Source organism: Pygocentrus nattereri, chromosome 1, assembly GCF_015220715.1.
Source record: "Pygocentrus nattereri isolate fPygNat1 chromosome 1, fPygNat1.pri, whole genome shotgun sequence".
Lineage (NCBI taxonomy): Eukaryota > Metazoa > Chordata > Actinopteri > Characiformes > Serrasalmidae > Pygocentrus > Pygocentrus nattereri.
Window position 1 is genome coordinate 4,704,040 of NC_051211.1, and position 19,536 is coordinate 4,723,575.

A 19,536-nucleotide genomic window follows, 5' to 3' on the forward strand; every position below is an offset into this window, starting at 1 on the left:
CACAGTCTCCGCTCTAATTCATCCCAAAGGTGTTCTATGGGGTTGAGGTCAGGACTCTGTGCAGGCCAGTCAAGTTCTTCCACACCAAACTGGCTCATCCACGTCTTTATGGACCTGCTTTGTGCACTGGTGCGGAATCATGTTGGAACAGGAAGGGGCCGTCCCCCAAACTGTTCCCACAAAGTTGGGAGCGTGAAATTGTCCAAAATCTCTTGGTGCTGAAGCTTTAAGAGCTCCTTTCACTGGAACTAAGGGGCCGAGCCCAACTCCTGAAAAACAATCCAACACCATGATCCCCCCTCCACAAAACTTTACACTCAGCACAATGCAGTCAGACAAGTACCGTCTCCTGGCAACCGCCAAACCAGACTCATTCATTGGATTTCCAGATGGAGAAGCGTGATTGGTCACTACAGAGAACACGTCTCCACTGCTCTAGAGTCCAGTGGCGGCGCTTTACACCACTGCATTCCATGCTTTGCATTGCGCTTGGTGATGTAAGGCTTGGATGCAGCTGCTCGGCCATGGAAACCCATTCCATGAAGCTCTCTACGCTGTTCTTGAGCTGATCTGAAGGCCACATGAAGTTTGGAGGTCTGTAGTGATTGACTCTGCAGAGTTGGCGACCTCTGCGCACTATGCCCCTCAGCATTCGTTCCCAATCGCTTCCACTTTGTTATAATCCCACTGACAGTGGACTGTGGAATATTTAGTAGTGAGGAAATTTCACGACTGGACTTGCTGCACAGGTGGCGTCCGATCACGGTACCACGCTGGCGTTCACTGAGCTCCTGAGAGCGACCCATTCTTTCACTAATGTCTGTAGAAGCAGTCTGCAGGCCGAGGGGCTCGGCTTTATACACCTGTGGCCATGGAAGTGACTGGAACACCTGAATTCAGTGATTTGGATGGGTGACTGAATATGTTTGGCTATATAGTGTATGTATAAGAATTCTTATCTGCATATGTTCAGATATTCAGACTTCTCTTTAGCTCCTCCTTGGCTCTTTATTATTCATGAATCCTTTTTTTGTATCCTTCTCTTAGTTAAATGCTTTGTTAATGATCAGTTTGCTTGTCTGGTCTGTTCAGTGTGTTACATGTCATACAGGAGTGACTCACTAAGACTAATATTTTGTATGTGAAACATACCTGGCAAAATAAAATGATTCTGATTCCTAAAACCTTAAATTGACTGGGTTATGCGTTAAGCTGCTATGGCTGAAATAACGCTCTTCATTTTAAATGACCAAAGCACTTTGCTTGAAAAAAGATCATGTTTTTGCGTTGCAAAAGTACACGATATAAGAAAAATATAATGAAAACTTAAGCAGTTTTAAACAAACAATAAATAAATAACGTGACATAATGAGCTGTGTGGTGGAATGAGGGACTGAGATTTTTAAACCCAGTGCTAATAGGCCTATCCTCCTGTGTGGGCAAGTGAGCAGGGTTACCTGGTGTAGCAGGTTATCTTGTTGGAGACGCTGGCATCTCTCTCCACATCGCAGGGAAAGGATCTGGTTCTAGACACCAACGTCACAAAGTTGCCGATGTCGGGGTCGTCGATGTTGAGACTGAACTGACTCTGCTGGGCAAATCCTGAGAAAAACAGGCCAACGTCATTTTCAAGACACTTGTAATGATCTTACAGACAACCAGAAGGGTAGATACAGGCTAAACCCACATTAAGTGATTAAGTGATACTTTTTCGATCCCACAAACGGGGAAATTCCACCTCCGCATTTAACCCATCCGTGAAGTGAAACACCACATACACACTAGTGAACACACACACTAGGGGGCAGTGAGCACACACTTGCCCAGAGCGGTGGGCAGCCCTATCCACGGCGCCCGGGGAGCAGTTGGGGGTTAGGTGTCTTGCTCAAGGACACCTCATTCATGGACTGTCGGCCCTGGGGATTGAACCGGCAACCTTCCAGTCACAGGGCCAGATCCCTAACCTCCAGCCCACGACTGCCCAACATGCCAGTATATGTCATTTTAGTGAAAGAACAATTATAACAAAAAGTAGCCCCCCCCAAAAAAACAGCGTGAGAGGAACTATAAATGTATCAGGTCTAAAAACTCCTGAAGTCCGTAAAGAGCTGCAGGGTAACGTAAAGGGGAATTCCACTGATTTTTCAAAATTTCTGCATGATTCAGTCATAAAGATGTAAATAAAGTAATTTAGAGACACTTTTCTGCAACAGTACATTGTATTATTAAGATAAGTGTATCTAAATATGTTATGTGTTATGTTTTACACCTAATCCTCAGAATAAAACAACGTCTTAGGCATCACGCCGCATATGAGGGAGCTTTTAGAGGTGGCTTTGTTAACATGTAAACCATTTAATATTATGTTGTGGCTGTTTATGTTGTGTGTTGTTATGTGAAGCATGTTGCGTGTGTTGGGAGTTGCAGCTGGTTTTGAGTTGGGGAAGTCCTCATGGGTCAGTGGCTTATTTATGTAGTCGTTTGTTATTTTTTAAATTGCATTTACACTCTATGACCACTTTATTAGGTACACCTTGCTAGTAAAAGGTTGGACCCCCTTTTGCCTTCAGAACTGTCTTAATTCTTCGTGACAGACTTTCAACAAGGTGTTGGAAACGTTCCTCAGAGGTTCTGGTTGGTTATTTGAGTTCCTGTTGTCTTTCTATCATCTGAAACCAGTCTGCCCATTCTCCTCTGACCTCTCACATCAACAAGGCATTTTCATCCACACAACTGACCGCTCACTGGATATTTCCTCTTTTTCGGACCGTTCTCTGTGAACCCTAGAGATGGTTGTGTGTGAAAATCCCAGCAGATCAGCAGTTTCTGAAATACTCTGACCAGCCCGTCTGGCTCCAACAACCACGCCACGTTCAAAGTCCCTTAAATCCCCTTTCTTCCCCGTTCTGATGCTCGGTCTGCACTTCAGCAGGTTGTCTTGACCACCTCTACACACCTAAATGCAGTGAGTTGAGGCCATGTGATTGGCTGATTAGCTACCTGTTACCTAATAAATAGGACCTAATAAAGTGGCCTTAGACAAATTAAACTTCATTCAAAATTCCTCACAAATATATTGAATATTATAGCTTGAACATAATGAGAAATGTACAAATCCATCAAAACAGCAAAACCTTTGCTTTGTTTACATGAAGGTGAGTAAATATATCAGTGCTTTCTGTCCTCCTCTGCTTACCTTGCCCATCTATGGTGAGCCGCGTCGCTCCATTTATGCTGCCGTAATTTGGGGTTACTCTGTCCACACGCTGCGCTCCTGAGGGACACATTTAATATAACGATTAAAATGAATAAACAGGTTGAACCAAAAGGCTGTGAATGACGCTGAAGCCTTGAACATAGTTAACCAATACCGACAGCGTTCTGTGTGAACAGTAAGCTGGGAGAGCTAGTTTATAACCCAGTAGTGTCTTGCCTGAGAAGCTGAGGAGCAGAGCCCAGACGGCGAGCTGCGCGCATCCGCGCCTCCTCATGGTTTCTGGATCAAAAACGAGTCCAGCTGTGTGTTTCTGCAGATAAAAGCTGTAAATATAAGAAATAAGATATGATATAAGATACAGTATCACCCTAAAACAGGGGTGCCGCAAGGAACTGTGGGCCTCTTGAAACTCATTTCCATAAGCAGAACCTGTCACAACCTTAAAACATGGCAAAATCCTCCTAACCCTGCTCTTCTTTTTGTTATTGCTCCATAGTTCCAGCTTTTAGTCAGCTTGCATGAGTGCATGTCAATATACTGCAATCAACCGGCCTAAAGTTTGAAATGCTTCTTAATAGCTCTGCATCCTGGCTGTCAAAGCCAAACTCAGACAGATTATTCACAGCCCAGTAAAATCTCCTCAAATACTACAGTTCACCCAGGTACAGATCATAAGACTGAGTCTAGAAAACTGGAGATGTTCTGTGCCTTACGCTGGAAAACACTCACAGCGGACACCACTATGCCATTCAAATTACAGTTTTAATCTATACTGCAGTTATATATATTATATATATATATATATATATATATATGCACACACACACACACACACACACACACACACACACACACACACACACACATATATATATATATTGCTGCTGTCGGAAGAAAACCTTGTAAAAATGGCCGTTTCCCTTTACATTGTGTGTATATCTCGTGGTGAATGGACCAAAGGAAACGGCTCAAAATGACTTGGAAAGACGTCTGGTTCCATTGACTTACATTAAAAGTAAAGTAGGTTTTTTCCTTCTCCTGTAAAGTCTCCATATTGGAGATACAAGGTTTGTTCCGACAACAGCGATATGTATATATATGTCTTGTGTTTTTTCTTTCTCTTCTATTTTAATCTTATATTATTGTTTGTGAATCTGTGTTTCTTACATGCTTTCCTTCATGTTTAAGATTATTTATCTTTTTAAATGTGTTCAAAATTGTATAAAAACATAAAACATTGTGCTGCCGATTCTTGAAAAATGCTGTTATTGATGAAACATTGATTTATAAAAAGCATGGAAGGTGTTTTCTTGCTAGGAAGAGGGAAAAAAAATGCCAGTTTGTTCCCTTCTCTCTTTCATGATTTGAATAAATAAATAAATAAACGCCGCTCCTGTAATTAGCATGCATATACAAATTTTAAGCAGCTCAGCTGATTCCAAAACAATAACTCAATATCTCAAAACGACATAATTTCCAACTTGAGTCATAAAAGTGAGGGAATAAATCTCACAAACAGGTCAGAATATTGAGAAAATATTCAATCGACATAAGCCATGTGGTGGAAATGGACAAGAAGGCAGAGACGTTGAGGAGGAGAGTGAAAACAAAGAAATAAAGGAATTGGTCAAATCAAGCTGCTGAATGGAGGAAAATGAAAGATCATATGAATCTGGAGAAATTTGGAGAAGCCTGAAGGTTCAGGTGGCAGCAAAGGACAACACGGGTTCGAAGGTTTGTAGAAACCTGACCATCCAGTATTCTGCACTGGATTAAGTGCATTAAGGCCAACTTAAGCCCAGACTAAAGACATTTATTTTTTGCTGTGCCTCTGATGGTGAAACTCTTCTGTCCAGACTTTACACTTTTTAAAATGTTTTATCTGATTTACATTTAAGTTAATAATTCTCAGATACCTTTCCATCTGCTTTACTGTCTCAGAGGGACAATCCAACAATTCACTGATTGCTGATTAATCAGCTCACTTGGAGGTAGAATTTTTTGCCTGTATTTTTTGAGAGGTGATGTTCTCACTCACTCAGGGTGCTTCCTCACAAGAACTTGACAAATTTTCAATTCAATTCAATTCAATTCAATTCAACTTAATGCCATTGTACAATACAGGGTAGTACAGTATAATGAAACACTATCAGGCGACTTTTCCAGTGCAGTAATAAAAGATGCATAGTAAACAGTTCAAAGACAAAAGACAGACAAAATGTGCAGAGTCAGTAGGTTCAGGTGTCGAATGTAGACAAGATGTGCGTAGGCAAGTGTTACAGGTGTATTGGATGTATAGACAGTTAATGCATAGTCAGATATTCAAGTGTGTCAGGTATATAGACAGAAATGTGCTGGTGAACTGCAGTACAGTGCAGTAAATGCAGAAGTACTAGTGGTGTAAACATTGATCTGTATATAAAGTGTACAGTGCAGGTAGAGAGTAGCAGCAAATTGCCTAAATTTGCCTAAATTGTGTCTAATTTTTAAAAATTGTTTTTATTTTATTTTATGCACCCAAGCATTTTATTCTGAATTCCGTCTGAATTAAGTTTTTTTATTATTGAAGTTGTGAATCTGTGTTTCATTCATTCCTTACCTCAAATGCAACTGTTAAGTTTAAGAAAAAGCCCAAACAAACATAACATAGTGACTAAAGTTGAAAGTCTAACAGAAAACTGTGGACACCGACACAGAAAATACTGTCATCATTATTATTATTATTATTATTATTATTATTGCAATTATGGTACATACCTGTTCGTAAAAGCTGTCCCCTCAGGGTGTGAACGACTCAGCAGCCTGCAGGTGAGCTTACCTTTTATAGGAGGCTGTTTTCTTCAGGCGGAAAAAAAATTCAGAACGTATTTCCCGTCTGTCTCACCTCCATCTCCTTAACAGCGCATTGTAAACCTCAATCAGTCGCCGTCTCAGCCTGTCAGTCATCTTTAACTGCGCTTAAACCTGCCTCGACATGTGCCAGAAGAAAGGGAGATTAGTGCATTATTGTTCTACCACACAATTACAGCAAGTGGTTCGATTGAGAGGACAGGGGGGGTCTTCAGACTCACACATTACTGGGCTATTCATTCTTATACCTGTGCGTGCACTGAAGAGGCAAATAATACCAGGAAATACATTATGTACTAAACGGTCAATGCATAGGACAGCAAACTGTAGCCCTGATGTCACAACATCAAGGACCTTATCAGCAAATATCAAACACAGATACACAAAAACAAATATCAAATATCAGGAAGAGCATTTTGCATTGAATAGTCAAAGCATAGGACACTAAATTATATAAAATAAAATACAATAAAAGGGAGAATACAATTAAAGGTGCGGCTCAGATGTATTCAGATAGTTGGAGATTGATATAAAGTGGCAACGCGTGTCTGGGTCTCCCAGTGAGCGCTGTGGAAGATGCAGCACAGCAGAAAACGTGTCCCACCCAACTCGGCATCCCAGACTGATGTAGCGAGGGAAACCAGCTGAGGTGGGCTCATCATTAATTAAGTTAATTGTTCCACAGAGTGCGTAATATAGCTTCTAAGATACTTGAGTAATGCGCACTTAATGCATTCGAGTAAATCACAATAAACTGATCTGAGTGAATTCTAATGAACTTGTGGCTTAAACTGGCCAGTGAGTGTTTATGTGTGGGAGAGAGAGACAGCAAGATAACGGGCATCTGAAGCCCACCTCCCTGAGCTACATACACTCGTCTCTTAACAGACGTGCAGGTCTCTGCTCAATTTCAAATCAAAGCATCCATCCATCCATCCATCCATTTTCTAAGCCACTTCTCCCTCAGGGTCGCGGGTGGGGGGGGCGGTTTGGTTGCTGGAGCCTATCCCAGCGGTTATCGGCCGGAAGGCCAAATCAAATCAAATCAAATTTATTTGTAGCGCTTTTTGCAACTGATGTTGTCACAAAGCAGCTTCACAGAATTCCCGTAAAGACAGAGTTTTAACATGAATGTAAAACCCCCAGGACAGCAAGCCAGGGGCAACAGTGGCAAGGAGAACCTCCCTCAGAGCTGAGGATGAAACCTTGGGAGGAACCAAGGCTCACCAGGGGAGGACCCATCCTCCTCTGGTCAAACGACCTACAAGTGATTATACTACTAATATTAATAGCAGTAGTATTAGTAGTAGGAATAGCTGGGAGTCTATGAGAACTTCAGTGTAGGGTGGGCAGCTAGTCCAAGGCAGGTGGTGGTAGCTGGGGCACGGGCAGCTGGTCTGAAGTGGGCAGCAGGAGGGCTCGACAGTCAGTCGTCCTTCAGTGTCCGGCTGGACATGTGGGCGGTTGGAAAAAAGGCAGGGAGAGGGAATTAGTTTTATTCTGTCTGTTTGTACGTAAAACAGGGAATGTGAACATTTCCAGAGTGTGACTCCCTTTGTCACTTTCAGCTTGTGAAGGTGGATTCTTCATGACTGCATCAAAAATGAATAAATGTTAAGCAAAATTAGTAATAAACACTGACCGGACAAAAGAAAGATGAGAATAATCCAAAATGTAGACAGCATGAAAAATAAATATATAAATCAACAGCAAGAAAAGGCACATGCAACAGAAGCAAGGAGTCAATGTGAAAAACATCCATCCATCCATCCATCCATCCATCCATCCACCCATCCATCCATCCATCCATCCATCCATCCATCCATCCATTTCCTAAGCCGCTTCTCCCTCAGGGTGGTGCTGGAGCCTATCTATATTTGTGTTGTAGTCATGGCGACCCCTGTTTCTCTACAGTGAACAATTGAACATCAAACCACTCTGGATGACTGATGGTTGGTTAGTGTAGTGGGTAACACCTCTTCCTTCTACGCTGTAGACTGGGGTTCAATCATCTGCCTGGGTCAGCACCCTACACTATACCAATAAGAGTCCTTGGGCAAGACTCCTAACACCGCCTTCACCCACCCATGGAAAAAAACAGATCAAATTGTAAGTCGCTCTGGATAAGAGCGTCAGCCAAATGCTGTAAAAACCAGTGAATTATGCAGCAAGAGGAGTGTTCCTTCAGGAACCATTCACTGTGCTTGTCCACAGTGTAAACACTAATGTTCTTCTAGGTATCTGGCACTGAGTTTCAAATAACAGGAGGGATAAAACCATTACAGCTATTCCCAGGCAGCCCTACCCTGTTTACCCTTGAGACCAGACAAAATCAGGTTCGTGGTAGGTCAGCGGTGCCTAAACCGTTGGTCTTGGGTGGCCAAAAGGCAAAATAAAATACAAGTAAAGAAGGTAGGTAGGTTTCCAATCCCATTTATAGAATTACATCAGATTTTTATCACTAAAATACTTAATAATAAATGCTTGAGCTTACAAAGACCAAAAAATGTCACCATATACTTCCAAACATGTGGGCAGTCGTGGGCTGGAGGTCAGGGAACCAGATCTGTGACTGGAAGGTTGCTGGTTCGATCCCCTCGGCTGACAGTCCATGACTGAAGTGCCCTTGAGCAAGACACCTAACCCCCAATTGCTCACCAGGTGCTGTGGATAGGGCTGCCCACTGCTCTGGGCAAGTGTGCTCACTGCCCCCTAGTGTGTGTGTTCACTAGTGTGCATGTATGTGGGTGTTTCGCTGCACGGACAGGTTAAATGCAGAGGCCTAATTCCACAGTGTGCAAAACACGGTAGGCTAATGGTGGTAAATTCATTACAGCAGGTACCTGTTACGTTTTGCGCAGAGTATTCGATCCTTCTGTTAATGTAGAAATCATTAAAAGGCCCTGCAGCTTAGTGAATTCAGTCATATGAAACCACACGCCGCTCTGCTCACGAAACACCAGCCTGACAGTTCCTAGAATTAGAAAAACCACAGCAGGTGGTCCAGCTTTTTCCACATAGCCCTGAAATTGTGGAATCGTCTCCCGACCTCAGTCCGGGACTCAGAGACACTCTCTACATTTAAAACTAGACTCAAAACGGCTGCTGGCACGAGCGTTCTGCTGATATCAGGTGTTGCCCTACTGACTCACTAATATCTCTTCATAAACGGACCTGTCCTGTTAATCAATCTCTCTCTCTCTCTCTCCCCTCTCTCTCCCCTCTCTCTCTCTCTCTCCCCTCTCTCTCTCTCTCTCTCTCTCTCTCTCTCTCTCCCCTCTCTCTCTCTCTCTCTCGCTCTCTCTCTCTCCCCTCTCTCTCTCTCTCTCTCTCGCTCTCCCCTCTCTCTCTATCCCTTTCTCCCTCTCTCCCTCTCTCTCTCCCCTCTCTCTCTCTCTCTCTCTCTCTCTCCCCTCTCTCTCTGTCCCTTTCTCCCTCTCTCCCTCTCTCTCTGTCTCCTCTCTCTCTCTCTCTCTCCCTATCTCTCTCCTCTATCTCTCTCTCTCCTTCTCTCTCCCCTCCCCCCTCTCTCCCTCCCCCAATCTCTCTCTCTCTCCACCTCTCTCTCTCTCTCCCCCCCTCTCTCTCTGTGTATCTCTCTCTCTCTCTCTCGCTTTTTTATTTGAGCCCCTGAGTGACGTCTGCCTGAGTCGCCATATGGGAGTCACCAGAGCTCCATCTCTGTTGGCTGATCTGCATCATTTTGACCACTGTAGAGTTTCATACTGTGTAAACACACACACACACACAGACACACAGACACACACACACACACACACACACACACACACACACACACACACACACACACACACCTCATTAAACTCATCAAAACCATATTATTATTATTATTATTATTATTATTACTATTATTATTAGTAGTAGCAGTAGCTGTATTAGTATTATATTAAAATGCTTATGATGATGATTATTATTATTGTTATTGTTATATTTCTTGTTGTTGTTGTTTGAAAATTCGGTGGAGTTCCCCTTTAAATAAAAACTTCTCAAAGTTCAGCAGCGTGTCTGCAGTCCAAGTGAACCGGAGGGTAAGTTGTCACATCGAAGTACCGATCCTGCCGCAAAGCATTGTGGTAAACACCTAACCCCCAATTGCTCACCAGGTGCTGTGGATAGGGCTGCCCACTGCTCTGGGCAAGTGTGCTCACTGCCCCCTAGTGTGTGTGTTCACTAGTGTGCATGTATGTGGGTGTTTCGCTGCACGGACGGGTTAAATGCAGAGGCCTAATTCCACAGTGTGCAAAACACGGTAGGCTAATGGTGGTAAATTCATTACAGCAGGTACCTGTTACGTTTTGCGCAGAGTATTCGATCCTTCTGTTAATGTAGAAATCATTAAAAGGCCCTGCAGCTTAGTGAATTCAGTCATATGAAACCACACGCCGCTCTGCTCACGAAACACCAGCCTGACAGTTCCTAGAATTAGAAAAACCACAGCAGGTGGTCCAGCTTTTTCCACATAGCCCTGAAATTGTGGAATCGTCTCCCGACCTCAGTCCGGGACTCAGAGACACTCTCTACATTTAAAACTAGACTCAAAACGGCTGCTGGCACGAGCGTTCTGCTGATATCAGCTGTTGCACTACTGACTCACTAATATCTCTTCATAAACGGACCTGTCCTGTTAATCAATCTCTCTCTCTCTCTCCCCTCTCTCTCCCCTCTCTCTCTCTCTCTCCCCTCTCTCTCTCTCTCTCTCTCTCTCTCTCTCTCCCCTCTCTCTCTCTCTCTCTCTCGCTCTCTCTCTCTCCCCTCTCTCTCTCTCTCTCTCTCGCTCTCTCTCTCTCCCCTCTCTCTCTCTCTCTCTCTCCCCTCTCTCTCTCTCTCTCTCTCGCTCTCCCCTCTCTCTCTATCCCTTTCTCCCTCTCTCCCTCTCTCTCTCCCCTCTCTCTCTCTCTCTCTCTCTCTCTCCCCTCTCTCTCTGTCCCTTTCTCCCTCTCTCCCTCTCTCTCTGTCTCCTCTCTCTCTCTCTCTCCCTATCTCTCTCCTCTATCTCTCTCTCTCCTTCTCTCTCCCCTCCCCCCTCTCTCCCTCCCCCAATCTCTCTCTCTCTCCACCTCTCTCTCTCTCTCCCCCCCTCTCTCTCTGTGTATCTCTCTCTCTCTCTCTCGCTTTTTTATTTGAGCCCCTGAGTGACGTCTGCCTGAGTCGCCAAATGGGAGTCACCAGAGCTCCATCTCTGTTGGCTGATCTGCATCATTTTGACCACTGTAGAGTTTCATACTGTGTAAACACACACACACACACACACACACACACACACACACACACACACACACACACACACACACACCTCATTAAACTCATCAAAACCATATTATTATTATTATTATTATTATTACTATTACTATTATTATTAGTAGTAGCAGTAGCTGTATTAGTATTATATTAAAATGCTTATGATGATGATTATTATTATTGTTATTGTTATATTTCTTGTTGTTGTTGTTTGAAAATTCGGTGGAGTTCCCCTTTAAATAAAAACTTCTCAAAGTTCAGCAGCGTGTCTGCAGTCCAAGTGAACCGGAGGGTAAGTTGTCACATCGAAGTACCGATCCTGCCGCAAAGCATTGTGGTAAACACCTAACCCCCAATTGCTCACCAGGTGCTGTGGATAGGGCTGCCCACTGCTCTGGGCAAGTGTGCTCACTGCCCCCTAGTGTGTGTGTTCACTAGTGTGCATGTATGTGGGTGTTTCGCTGCACGGACGGGTTAAATGCAGAGGCCTAATTCCACAGTGTGCAAAACACGGTAGGCTAATGGTGGTAAATTCATTACAGCAGGTACCTGTTACGTTTTGCGCAGAGTATTCGATCCTTCTGTTAATGTAGAAATCATTAAAAGGCCCTGCAGCTTAGTGAATTCAGTCATATGAAACCACACGCCGCTCTGCTCACGAAACACCAGCCTGACAGTTCCTAGAATTAGAAAAACCACAGCAGGTGGTCCAGCTTTTTCCACATAGCCCTGAAATTGTGGAATCGTCTCCCGACCTCAGTCCGGGACTCAGAGACACTCTCTACATTTAAAACTAGACTCAAAACGGCTGCTGGCACGAGCGTTCTGCTGATATCAGGTGTTGCACTACTGACTCACTAATATCTCTTCATAAACGGACCTGTCCTGTTAATCAATCTCTCTCTCTCTCTCTCCCCTCTCTCTCCCCTCTCTCTCTCTCTCTCCCCTCTCTCTCTCTCTCTCTCTCTCTCTCTCTCTCCCCTCTCTCTCTCTCTCTCTCGCTCTCTCTCTCTCCCCTCTCTCTCTCTCTCTCTCTCGCTCTCCCCTCTCTCTCTATCCCTTTCTCCCTCTCTCCCTCTCTCTCTCCCCTCTCTCTCTCTCTCTCTCTCTCTCTCCCCTCTCTCTCTGTCCCTTTCTCCCTCTCTCCCTCTCTCTCTGTCTCCTCTCTCTCTCTCTCTCCCTATCTCTCTCCTCTATCTCTCTCTCTCCTTCTCTCTCCCCTCCCCCCTCTCTCCCTCCCCCAATCTCTCTCTCTCTCCACCTCTCTCTCTCTCTCCCCCCCTCTCTCTCTGTGTATCTCTCTCTCTCTCTCTCGCTTTTTTATTTGAGCCCCTGAGTGACGTCTGCCTGAGTCGCCATATGGGAGTCACCAGAGCTCCATCTCTGTTGGCTGATCTGCATCATTTTGACCACTGTAGAGTTTCATACTGTGTAAACACACACACACACACAGACACACAGACACACACACACACACACACACACACACACACACACACACACACACACACACCTCATTAAACTCATCAAAACCATATTATTATTATTATTATTATTATTATTACTATTATTATTAGTAGTAGCAGTAGCTGTATTAGTATTATATTAAAATGCTTATGATGATGATTATTATTATTGTTATTGTTATATTTCTTGTTGTTGTTGTTTGAAAATTCGGTGGAGTTCCCCTTTAAATAAAAACTTCTCAAAGTTCAGCAGCGTGTCTGCAGTCCAAGTGAACCGGAGGGTAAGTTGTCACATCGAAGTACCGATCCTGCCGCAAAGCATTGTGGTAAACACCTAACCCCCAATTGCTCACCAGGTGCTGTGGATAGGGCTGCCCACTGCTCTGGGCAAGTGTGCTCACTGCCCCCTAGTGTGTGTGTTCACTAGTGTGCATGTATGTGGGTGTTTCGCTGCACGGACGGGTTAAATGCAGAGGCCTAATTCCACAGTGTGCAAAACACGGTAGGCTAATGGTGGTAAATTCATTACAGCAGGTACCTGTTACGTTTTGCGCAGAGTATTCGATCCTTCTGTTAATGTAGAAATCATTAAAAGGCCCTGCAGCTTAGTGAATTCAGTCATATGAAACCACACGCCGCTCTGCTCACGAAACACCAGCCTGACAGTTCCTAGAATTAGAAAAACCACAGCAGGTGGTCCAGCTTTTTCCACATAGCCCTGAAATTGTGGAATCGTCTCCCGACCTCAGTCCGGGACTCAGACACACTCTCTACATTTAAAACTAGACTCAAAACGGCTGCTGGCACGAGCGTTCTGCTGATATCAGCTGTTGCCCTACTGACTCACTAATATCTCTTCATAAACGGACCTGTCCTGTTAATCAATCTCTCTCTCTCTCTCCCCTCTCTCTCCCCTCTCTCTCTCTCTCTCCCCTCTCTCTCTCTCTCTCTCTCTCTCTCTCTCTCCCCTCTCTCTCTCTCTCTCGCTCTCTCTCTCTCCCCTCTCTCTCTCTCTCTCTCTCGCTCTCTCTCTCTCCCCTCTCTCTCTCTCTCTCTCTCCCCTCTCTCTCTCTCTCTCTCTCGCTCTCCCCTCTCTCTCTATCCCTTTCTCCCTCTCTCCCTCTCTCTCTCCCCTCTCTCTCTCTCTCTCTCTCTCTCTCCCCTCTCTCTCTGTCCCTTTCTCCCTCTCTCCCTCTCTCTCTGTCTCCTCTCTCTCTCTCTCTCCCTATCTCTCTCCTCTATCTCTCTCTCTCCTTCTCTCTCCCCTCCCCCCTCTCTCCCTCCCCCAATCTCTCTCTCTCTCCACCTCTCTCTCTCTCTCCCCCCCTCTCTCTCTGTGTATCTCTCTCTCTCTCTCTCGCTTTTTTATTTGAGCCCCTGAGTGACGTCTGCCTGAGTCGCCAAATGGGAGTCACCAGAGCTCCATCTCTGTTGGCTGATCTGCATCATTTTGACCACTGTAGAGTTTCATACTGTGTAAACACACACACACACACACACACACACACACACACACACACACCTCATTAAACTCATCAAAACCATATTATTATTATTATTATTATTATTACTATTATTATTAGTAGTAGCAGTAGCTGTATTAGTATTATATTAAAATGCTTATGATGATGATTATTATTATTGTTATATTTCTTGTTGTTGTTGTTTGAAAATTCGGTGGAGTTCCCCTTTAAATAAAAACTTCTCAAAGTTCAGCAGCGTGTCTGCAGTCCAAGTGAACCGGAGGGTAAGTTGTCACATCGAAGTACCGATCCTGCCGCAAAGCATTGTGGTAAACTGAGTCATTGCGATGTAGATGTGTAGTCTAACTCGAGGTGATGATGAGCATGATCGTTGTTGGAGTTCCGGTCACATCTCACACGCTTTGTAAGTGCAACTAGACGCGCTGCCCCTTCAGAGACCCTGATACCCCGAGCGGTGGTCGCGACGCTCAACTCATGGACTGCATTTCCCAGAATCCCGCCCGAGCGAGCGGTCCGTCTACGAAGAGGCTCGCGGGACAAGGGAAACACGAGTTCCGCTCGATGAGCGTCAGCCTGGGCTCATCCTCGCTGACCCACCGCCGTGGCTCCGTTTTCGGCGTGTAGCTGAGCTGAAGGGTGTGGGTCACCGGCTCCCGGCGTCTGGAGGAACATGGCTTACGCCAACTGCTCGCTGAGAGTGGACCGGCAGCTGCTGGACCCCAGCTTCGAGAGCTACAGGCTCTCCTTAGACTCCATCCCCTGTTATAACGTAGAGCTGGATGCAGGTGAGAGGACAGGCTGGAAGTTGTTCTTCAGCTTCCTATCCGAGTTCTGTCGGTCCACCTTAAATGGTGCATTCCCACTGCACCATTTAAGGTGGAACGGGGAAATTATATCAGACTTCAGCTTTGGTATGAGAAGAGGCTCTTATCTAGACTTTTAGTGTGATCAGTTATACTGTCACCACGATTTAAGGTTCATTAAACCAGCTTTTCTGTTTTATTTATTTATTTATTTGTTTGTTTGTTTATGTGTAATCTAACATCCCAGTTGACAGTAATGCTGAAAATGCTGATCATTCTTATATCTCTCTCTGTCTCTCTGTCTCTCTCTCTCTCTCTCTCTCTCTCTCTCTCTCTCTCTCTCTCTCTCTCTCTCTCTCTCTCTCTCTCTCTCTTTTTCCCTGTCTTTCTCTTTCTCTCTCTGTCTCTCTTTCTCTCTCTCTCTCTCTCTCTCTCTCTCTCTCTCTCTCTCTCTCTCTCTCTCTCTCTCTCTCTTTTTCCCTGTCTTTCTCTTTCTCTCTCTGTCTCTCTTTCTCTCTCTCTCTCTCTCTCTCTCTCTCTCTCTCTCTCTCTCTCTCTCTCTCTCTCTCTCTCTCTCCTGTCTCTCTCCTGTCTCTCTCTGTCTCTCTCTGTCTCTCTCTCTCTCTCCTGTCTCTTTCGCTGTCTTTCTCTTTCCCTCTCTCTCTGTCTCTCTCTCTTTTTCCCTGTCTTTCTTTCTCTCTCTCTCTCTCTCTCTCTCTCTCTCTCTCTCTCTCTCTCTCTGTGTCTCTGTGTCTCTGTGTCTGTCTGTCTCTCTCTCTCTCTCTCTCTCTCTCTCTGTGTGTCTCTGTGTCTGTCTCTCTCTCCCTCTCTCTCTCTCTTTTTCCCTGTCTTTCTCTTTCCCTCTCTCTCTCTCTCTGTGTCTCTCTCTCTGTGTCTCTCTCTCTCTCTCTCTCTCTCTCTCTCTCTCTCTCTCTCTCTCTCTCTCTCTCTGTCTCTCTCTCTCTCTCTCTCTCTCTCTCTCTCTGTGTCTCTCTCTCTGTGTCTCTCTCTCTCTCTCTCTGTGTGTCTCTCTCTCTCTCTCTCTCTCTCTCTCTGTGTCTCTCTCTCTGTGTCTCTCTCTCTCTCTCTCTGTGTCTCTCTCTCTGTGTCTCTCTCTCTCTCTCTGTGTCTCTCTCTCTCTCTCTCTCTCTGTGTCTTTCTCTCTCTCTCTCTCTCTGTGTCTTTCTCTCTCTCTCTCTCTGTGTCTTTCTCTCTCTCTCTCTGTGTCTCTCTCTGTGTCTCTCTCTCTCTCTGTCTCTCTCTCTCTCTCTCTCTCTCTCTGTGTCTCTCTCTCTCTCTCAGCTGTGGCGGAGGTTAAGCTGAAAGACAGTCAGTACACCCTGGACCACATGAAGGCGTTCGGCATGTACAATTACCTCCACATTGATCCGTGGTATGAAGAGAGTGTTTACTTTGTGGACTGCAAGGGCCGGGTGCTCAGTCTGACGGTCACGTTGGTAAGTCTTTTGAGTTCTGGGTAAATTTAGTGCTTTTACTGTGACCATGGAGCTAAAAGGGGATCACCAGACTTCAAGGTGCAGCACTGGTGGAAACTTTCCCCGACTGCAGTGTGTTTCGTGCTGTGAACCTCCCTCCTCTCCAGAAATGCGCACGCATCATGCTCCAGGCAGCTGATGTCTAATTATCTTCAGCTAATAGATTTTTGTCCTAGTAGAGGACGTGGGTAAGTTTAGACACGTATACACTCCAACATCAGCTCAGCAACCTTTTTTCTCCTTTTGTCCATGTGTCCTCTGATCTTCCCCTTGTAGGCAGACAAGTAAAGACATTTGGTGTGTGTCACCTCATTTGCAAACATTGGATTACTTAACCTCTTCACCTCCTTGAGACCACTGCTGGTTCCAAATTCTTCATGTTCTTCATATCTTTCATATTTCATAAGCTCCATTCAGAAGCTGGGCGTCGTATGAGGCTGTAGCTCTTCTCTCCAGTCTAATAGACGGTGAACTCAGTTTGTTTTTCTACTGAAAGTCGACCCGTTTTTCCGTTTGGGGGGTGCTGGGGGGTGCTGGAGCCTATCCCAGCGGTCATCGGGCGGAAGGCAGGCTACACCCTGGGCAGGCTGCCAGTCCATCACAGGGCAGAGAGACATGTTCACTCACACCTAGGGGCAATTTACCATGTCCAGTTGGCCGGGGGGGGTTCTCTCACAGACACTGGGAGAACATACGAACACCACGCAGAGAGGACCCTGGTCACCCGGCCAGGGAATCAAACCCAGGCCCTACTTGCTGAGAGCCGACAGCTCTACCCACCGCGCTGCCCATTGAAAAACAGATTTATGCTAATTTGGATTGATTTTGTGATGCCACAAAAAAAAGCCTTATGAAAACAGTTTCTTGTAAAATATCTGAGTGAGAAGTGACTTCAGCTTTGTGGTCAGTTTCTCGTTGCAGATTAAACGTGCCATGAATCCAGCTGGAGTGATTTATAAACGCAAATAAGTCCATTCGTCTCCAAATTATCGATGTTCACCTTAAATCTTTTGCTTTCTCTTTTCGTTAGCCACTAGCTAGGCGAGATTATTGTCTGTGTTGCTATGGTGACCAGCGATCTGTGCCCCAATCTTTAGGGTTGGAGGGTGAGTTAGTAGATCTAGGCTACATCAGCTTTAGTGTTTAAGTCCATTAGAACGATCAGCAGAGGAGGATCAAGCTTTTCGCCAGGTTGCCGGTTTGATCCCCAGTGCCGACAGCACATGACTGAGGTGTCCCAGAGCAAGACACCTAACCCCCAACTGCTCCCCGGGCGCCGTGGATCGGGCTGCCCACCGCTCTGGGCAAGTGTGCTCACTGCCTCCTAGTGTGTGTGTATTCACTAGTGTGTATGTGGTGTTTCACTTCACGGATGGGTTAAATGCGGAGGTGGAATTTCCCCAGTTGTGGGATTAAAAAAAGTCACTTGATTTAAAGGTGCAGATTCACTGCAGTGAAGATTTCATTTTTCAGAGCAGGTTTAAGGGAAGCCTGGCCTCTTCCTATTTCCCCTACTATATCAAACACATGACTGCAAAACAGCAGAGGGCGCCTGTGAATGGGAGTGAATGGAGCTCATTTCTCATTTCTGATCACTTTCCCAGAACTTTCCTTTCATTTTGTAGTACAAAGTAAAAGCAGAAGGACCGATTTCACTAAAAAAGCAGAGAAATCTCACCTGTATGTTTCCTTTTTTCTACAGTAAACAGGTTTTGGGCATCAGAGCGCTGGCATTACTGCTACCGAGTGCTGATTGGTTGGTGAGCGGAGCAGCTCATTGGCTGTTCGCTCTCTCTGATGTCATGGACATACAAAAAGTCCTATAACTCGAGTTTAAAAGCTCTTAAAAATATAACAGCGGTGTTAAAGTGTTTTATGTGATTCAGTGTTCAGGAAATATATGTATAAACTATAATGTTGCTAAAATTGCCCTGAGATGGACTGGTGACCTGTCCAGGGTGTATCCTGCCTTCCACCCAATGACCACTGGGATAGGCTCCAGCGCCCCCCACCACCCTGAGGGAGAAGCGGCAGCTGCAGGCTGGAGGTCAGGGAGAACCTAAAATGCTCCATCTTAACCCATTAACTTTGGACTCATACAGGAGCGCCCTCTAGCGTTTGAGAAACCGAGGACACCTTACAGAGTGGTAGTTCTCCTCTCTACAAGTTCTCTGGTATTCTGCTATATGATGTGATGCTTTATGTCGACACTAGAGGGCAGACAAGCGTCATGTTTGTGGCTGGCTGTAGATCAGTGCACTTGACATCGTTGTCAGTTTTCCGCTTGCTGCATTTCGTGTGAGTGTGTGTGAAGGTGCACATCTTGTGCAATTCCCTTTAATTGTTTAACAAACTCCGATCAGGCATAACATCATGACCACCTCCTCGTTTCTACACTCACTGTCCATCTTATCAGCTCCACTTACTGTATAGCTGCACTTTGTAGTTCTACAGTTACAGACTGTAGTCCATCTGTTTCTCTGATACTCTGTTACCCTGTTCTTCAGTGGTCAGGACCTCCATGGACCCTCACGAGTGGATCAGACATCCGTCTTTTTCCTCTTTTTTTAAGGTTATGAATCTTATTTTGCGCAGCCCTGATTTTAATGCTTTCTCCTTATTCAGTGCTAAATGACTGTCATTTCAGGAGTTTCTCTGGTTTCATGTCTGGATGGCCTGTCACGGCTGTTCTGTGTGCAGGAGGCCTGTAATCATAAACATTATCAATGATAAAAATACATTTTCAAAGCACAGAGTAACTCGCCGAGTTCCACAGTGTGCATGCACGATTGTCTGGCGTGAACCCAGCGAGATACGCTCTGTAATCTGTCCTGCCCAGACTTTTGTGGCCTGTCAGTGGTATGTGGGGGGAAAAACTTAACACATCCTCCAGAGGATGCAAATAAGCAGTAACTGCACTTTAGAATGTGTGTTCTCTGTAGAGGATGTGTACTCGGCGAT

The 19,536-nt window shown here is 45.1% G+C and overlaps 2 protein-coding genes across 2 annotated transcripts in view; one reads left to right on the top strand and one right to left on the bottom strand.

The window, feature by feature from the left end:
- Nucleotides 1-3,491, bottom strand: part of LOC108441691 (PKHD1 like 1) — a 100,326-nt gene extending 96,835 nt beyond the window's left edge. The window contains exons 1-3 of the mRNA XM_037542782.1: nucleotides 3,434-3,491; nucleotides 3,197-3,274; nucleotides 1,458-1,602 (exon numbers count right to left, since the gene is read on the bottom strand). Of these exons, the coding sequence (XP_037398679.1) occupies nucleotides 1,458-1,602; nucleotides 3,197-3,274; nucleotides 3,434-3,491 (281 nt within the window). The remainder of the gene's footprint in view (nucleotides 1-1,457; nucleotides 1,603-3,196; nucleotides 3,275-3,433) is intronic.
- Nucleotides 3,492-14,812: 11,321 nt separating this feature from the next.
- The window catches only part of nudcd1 (NudC domain containing 1), a 48,271-nt gene continuing 43,547 nt past the window's right edge, over nucleotides 14,813-19,536 (top strand). The window contains exons 1-2 of the mRNA XM_017721352.2: nucleotides 14,813-15,061; nucleotides 16,382-16,536. Coding sequence (XP_017576841.1) covers nucleotides 14,947-15,061; nucleotides 16,382-16,536 — 270 coding nt within the window. The 5' untranslated portion in view covers nucleotides 14,813-14,946. The remainder of the gene's footprint in view (nucleotides 15,062-16,381; nucleotides 16,537-19,536) is intronic.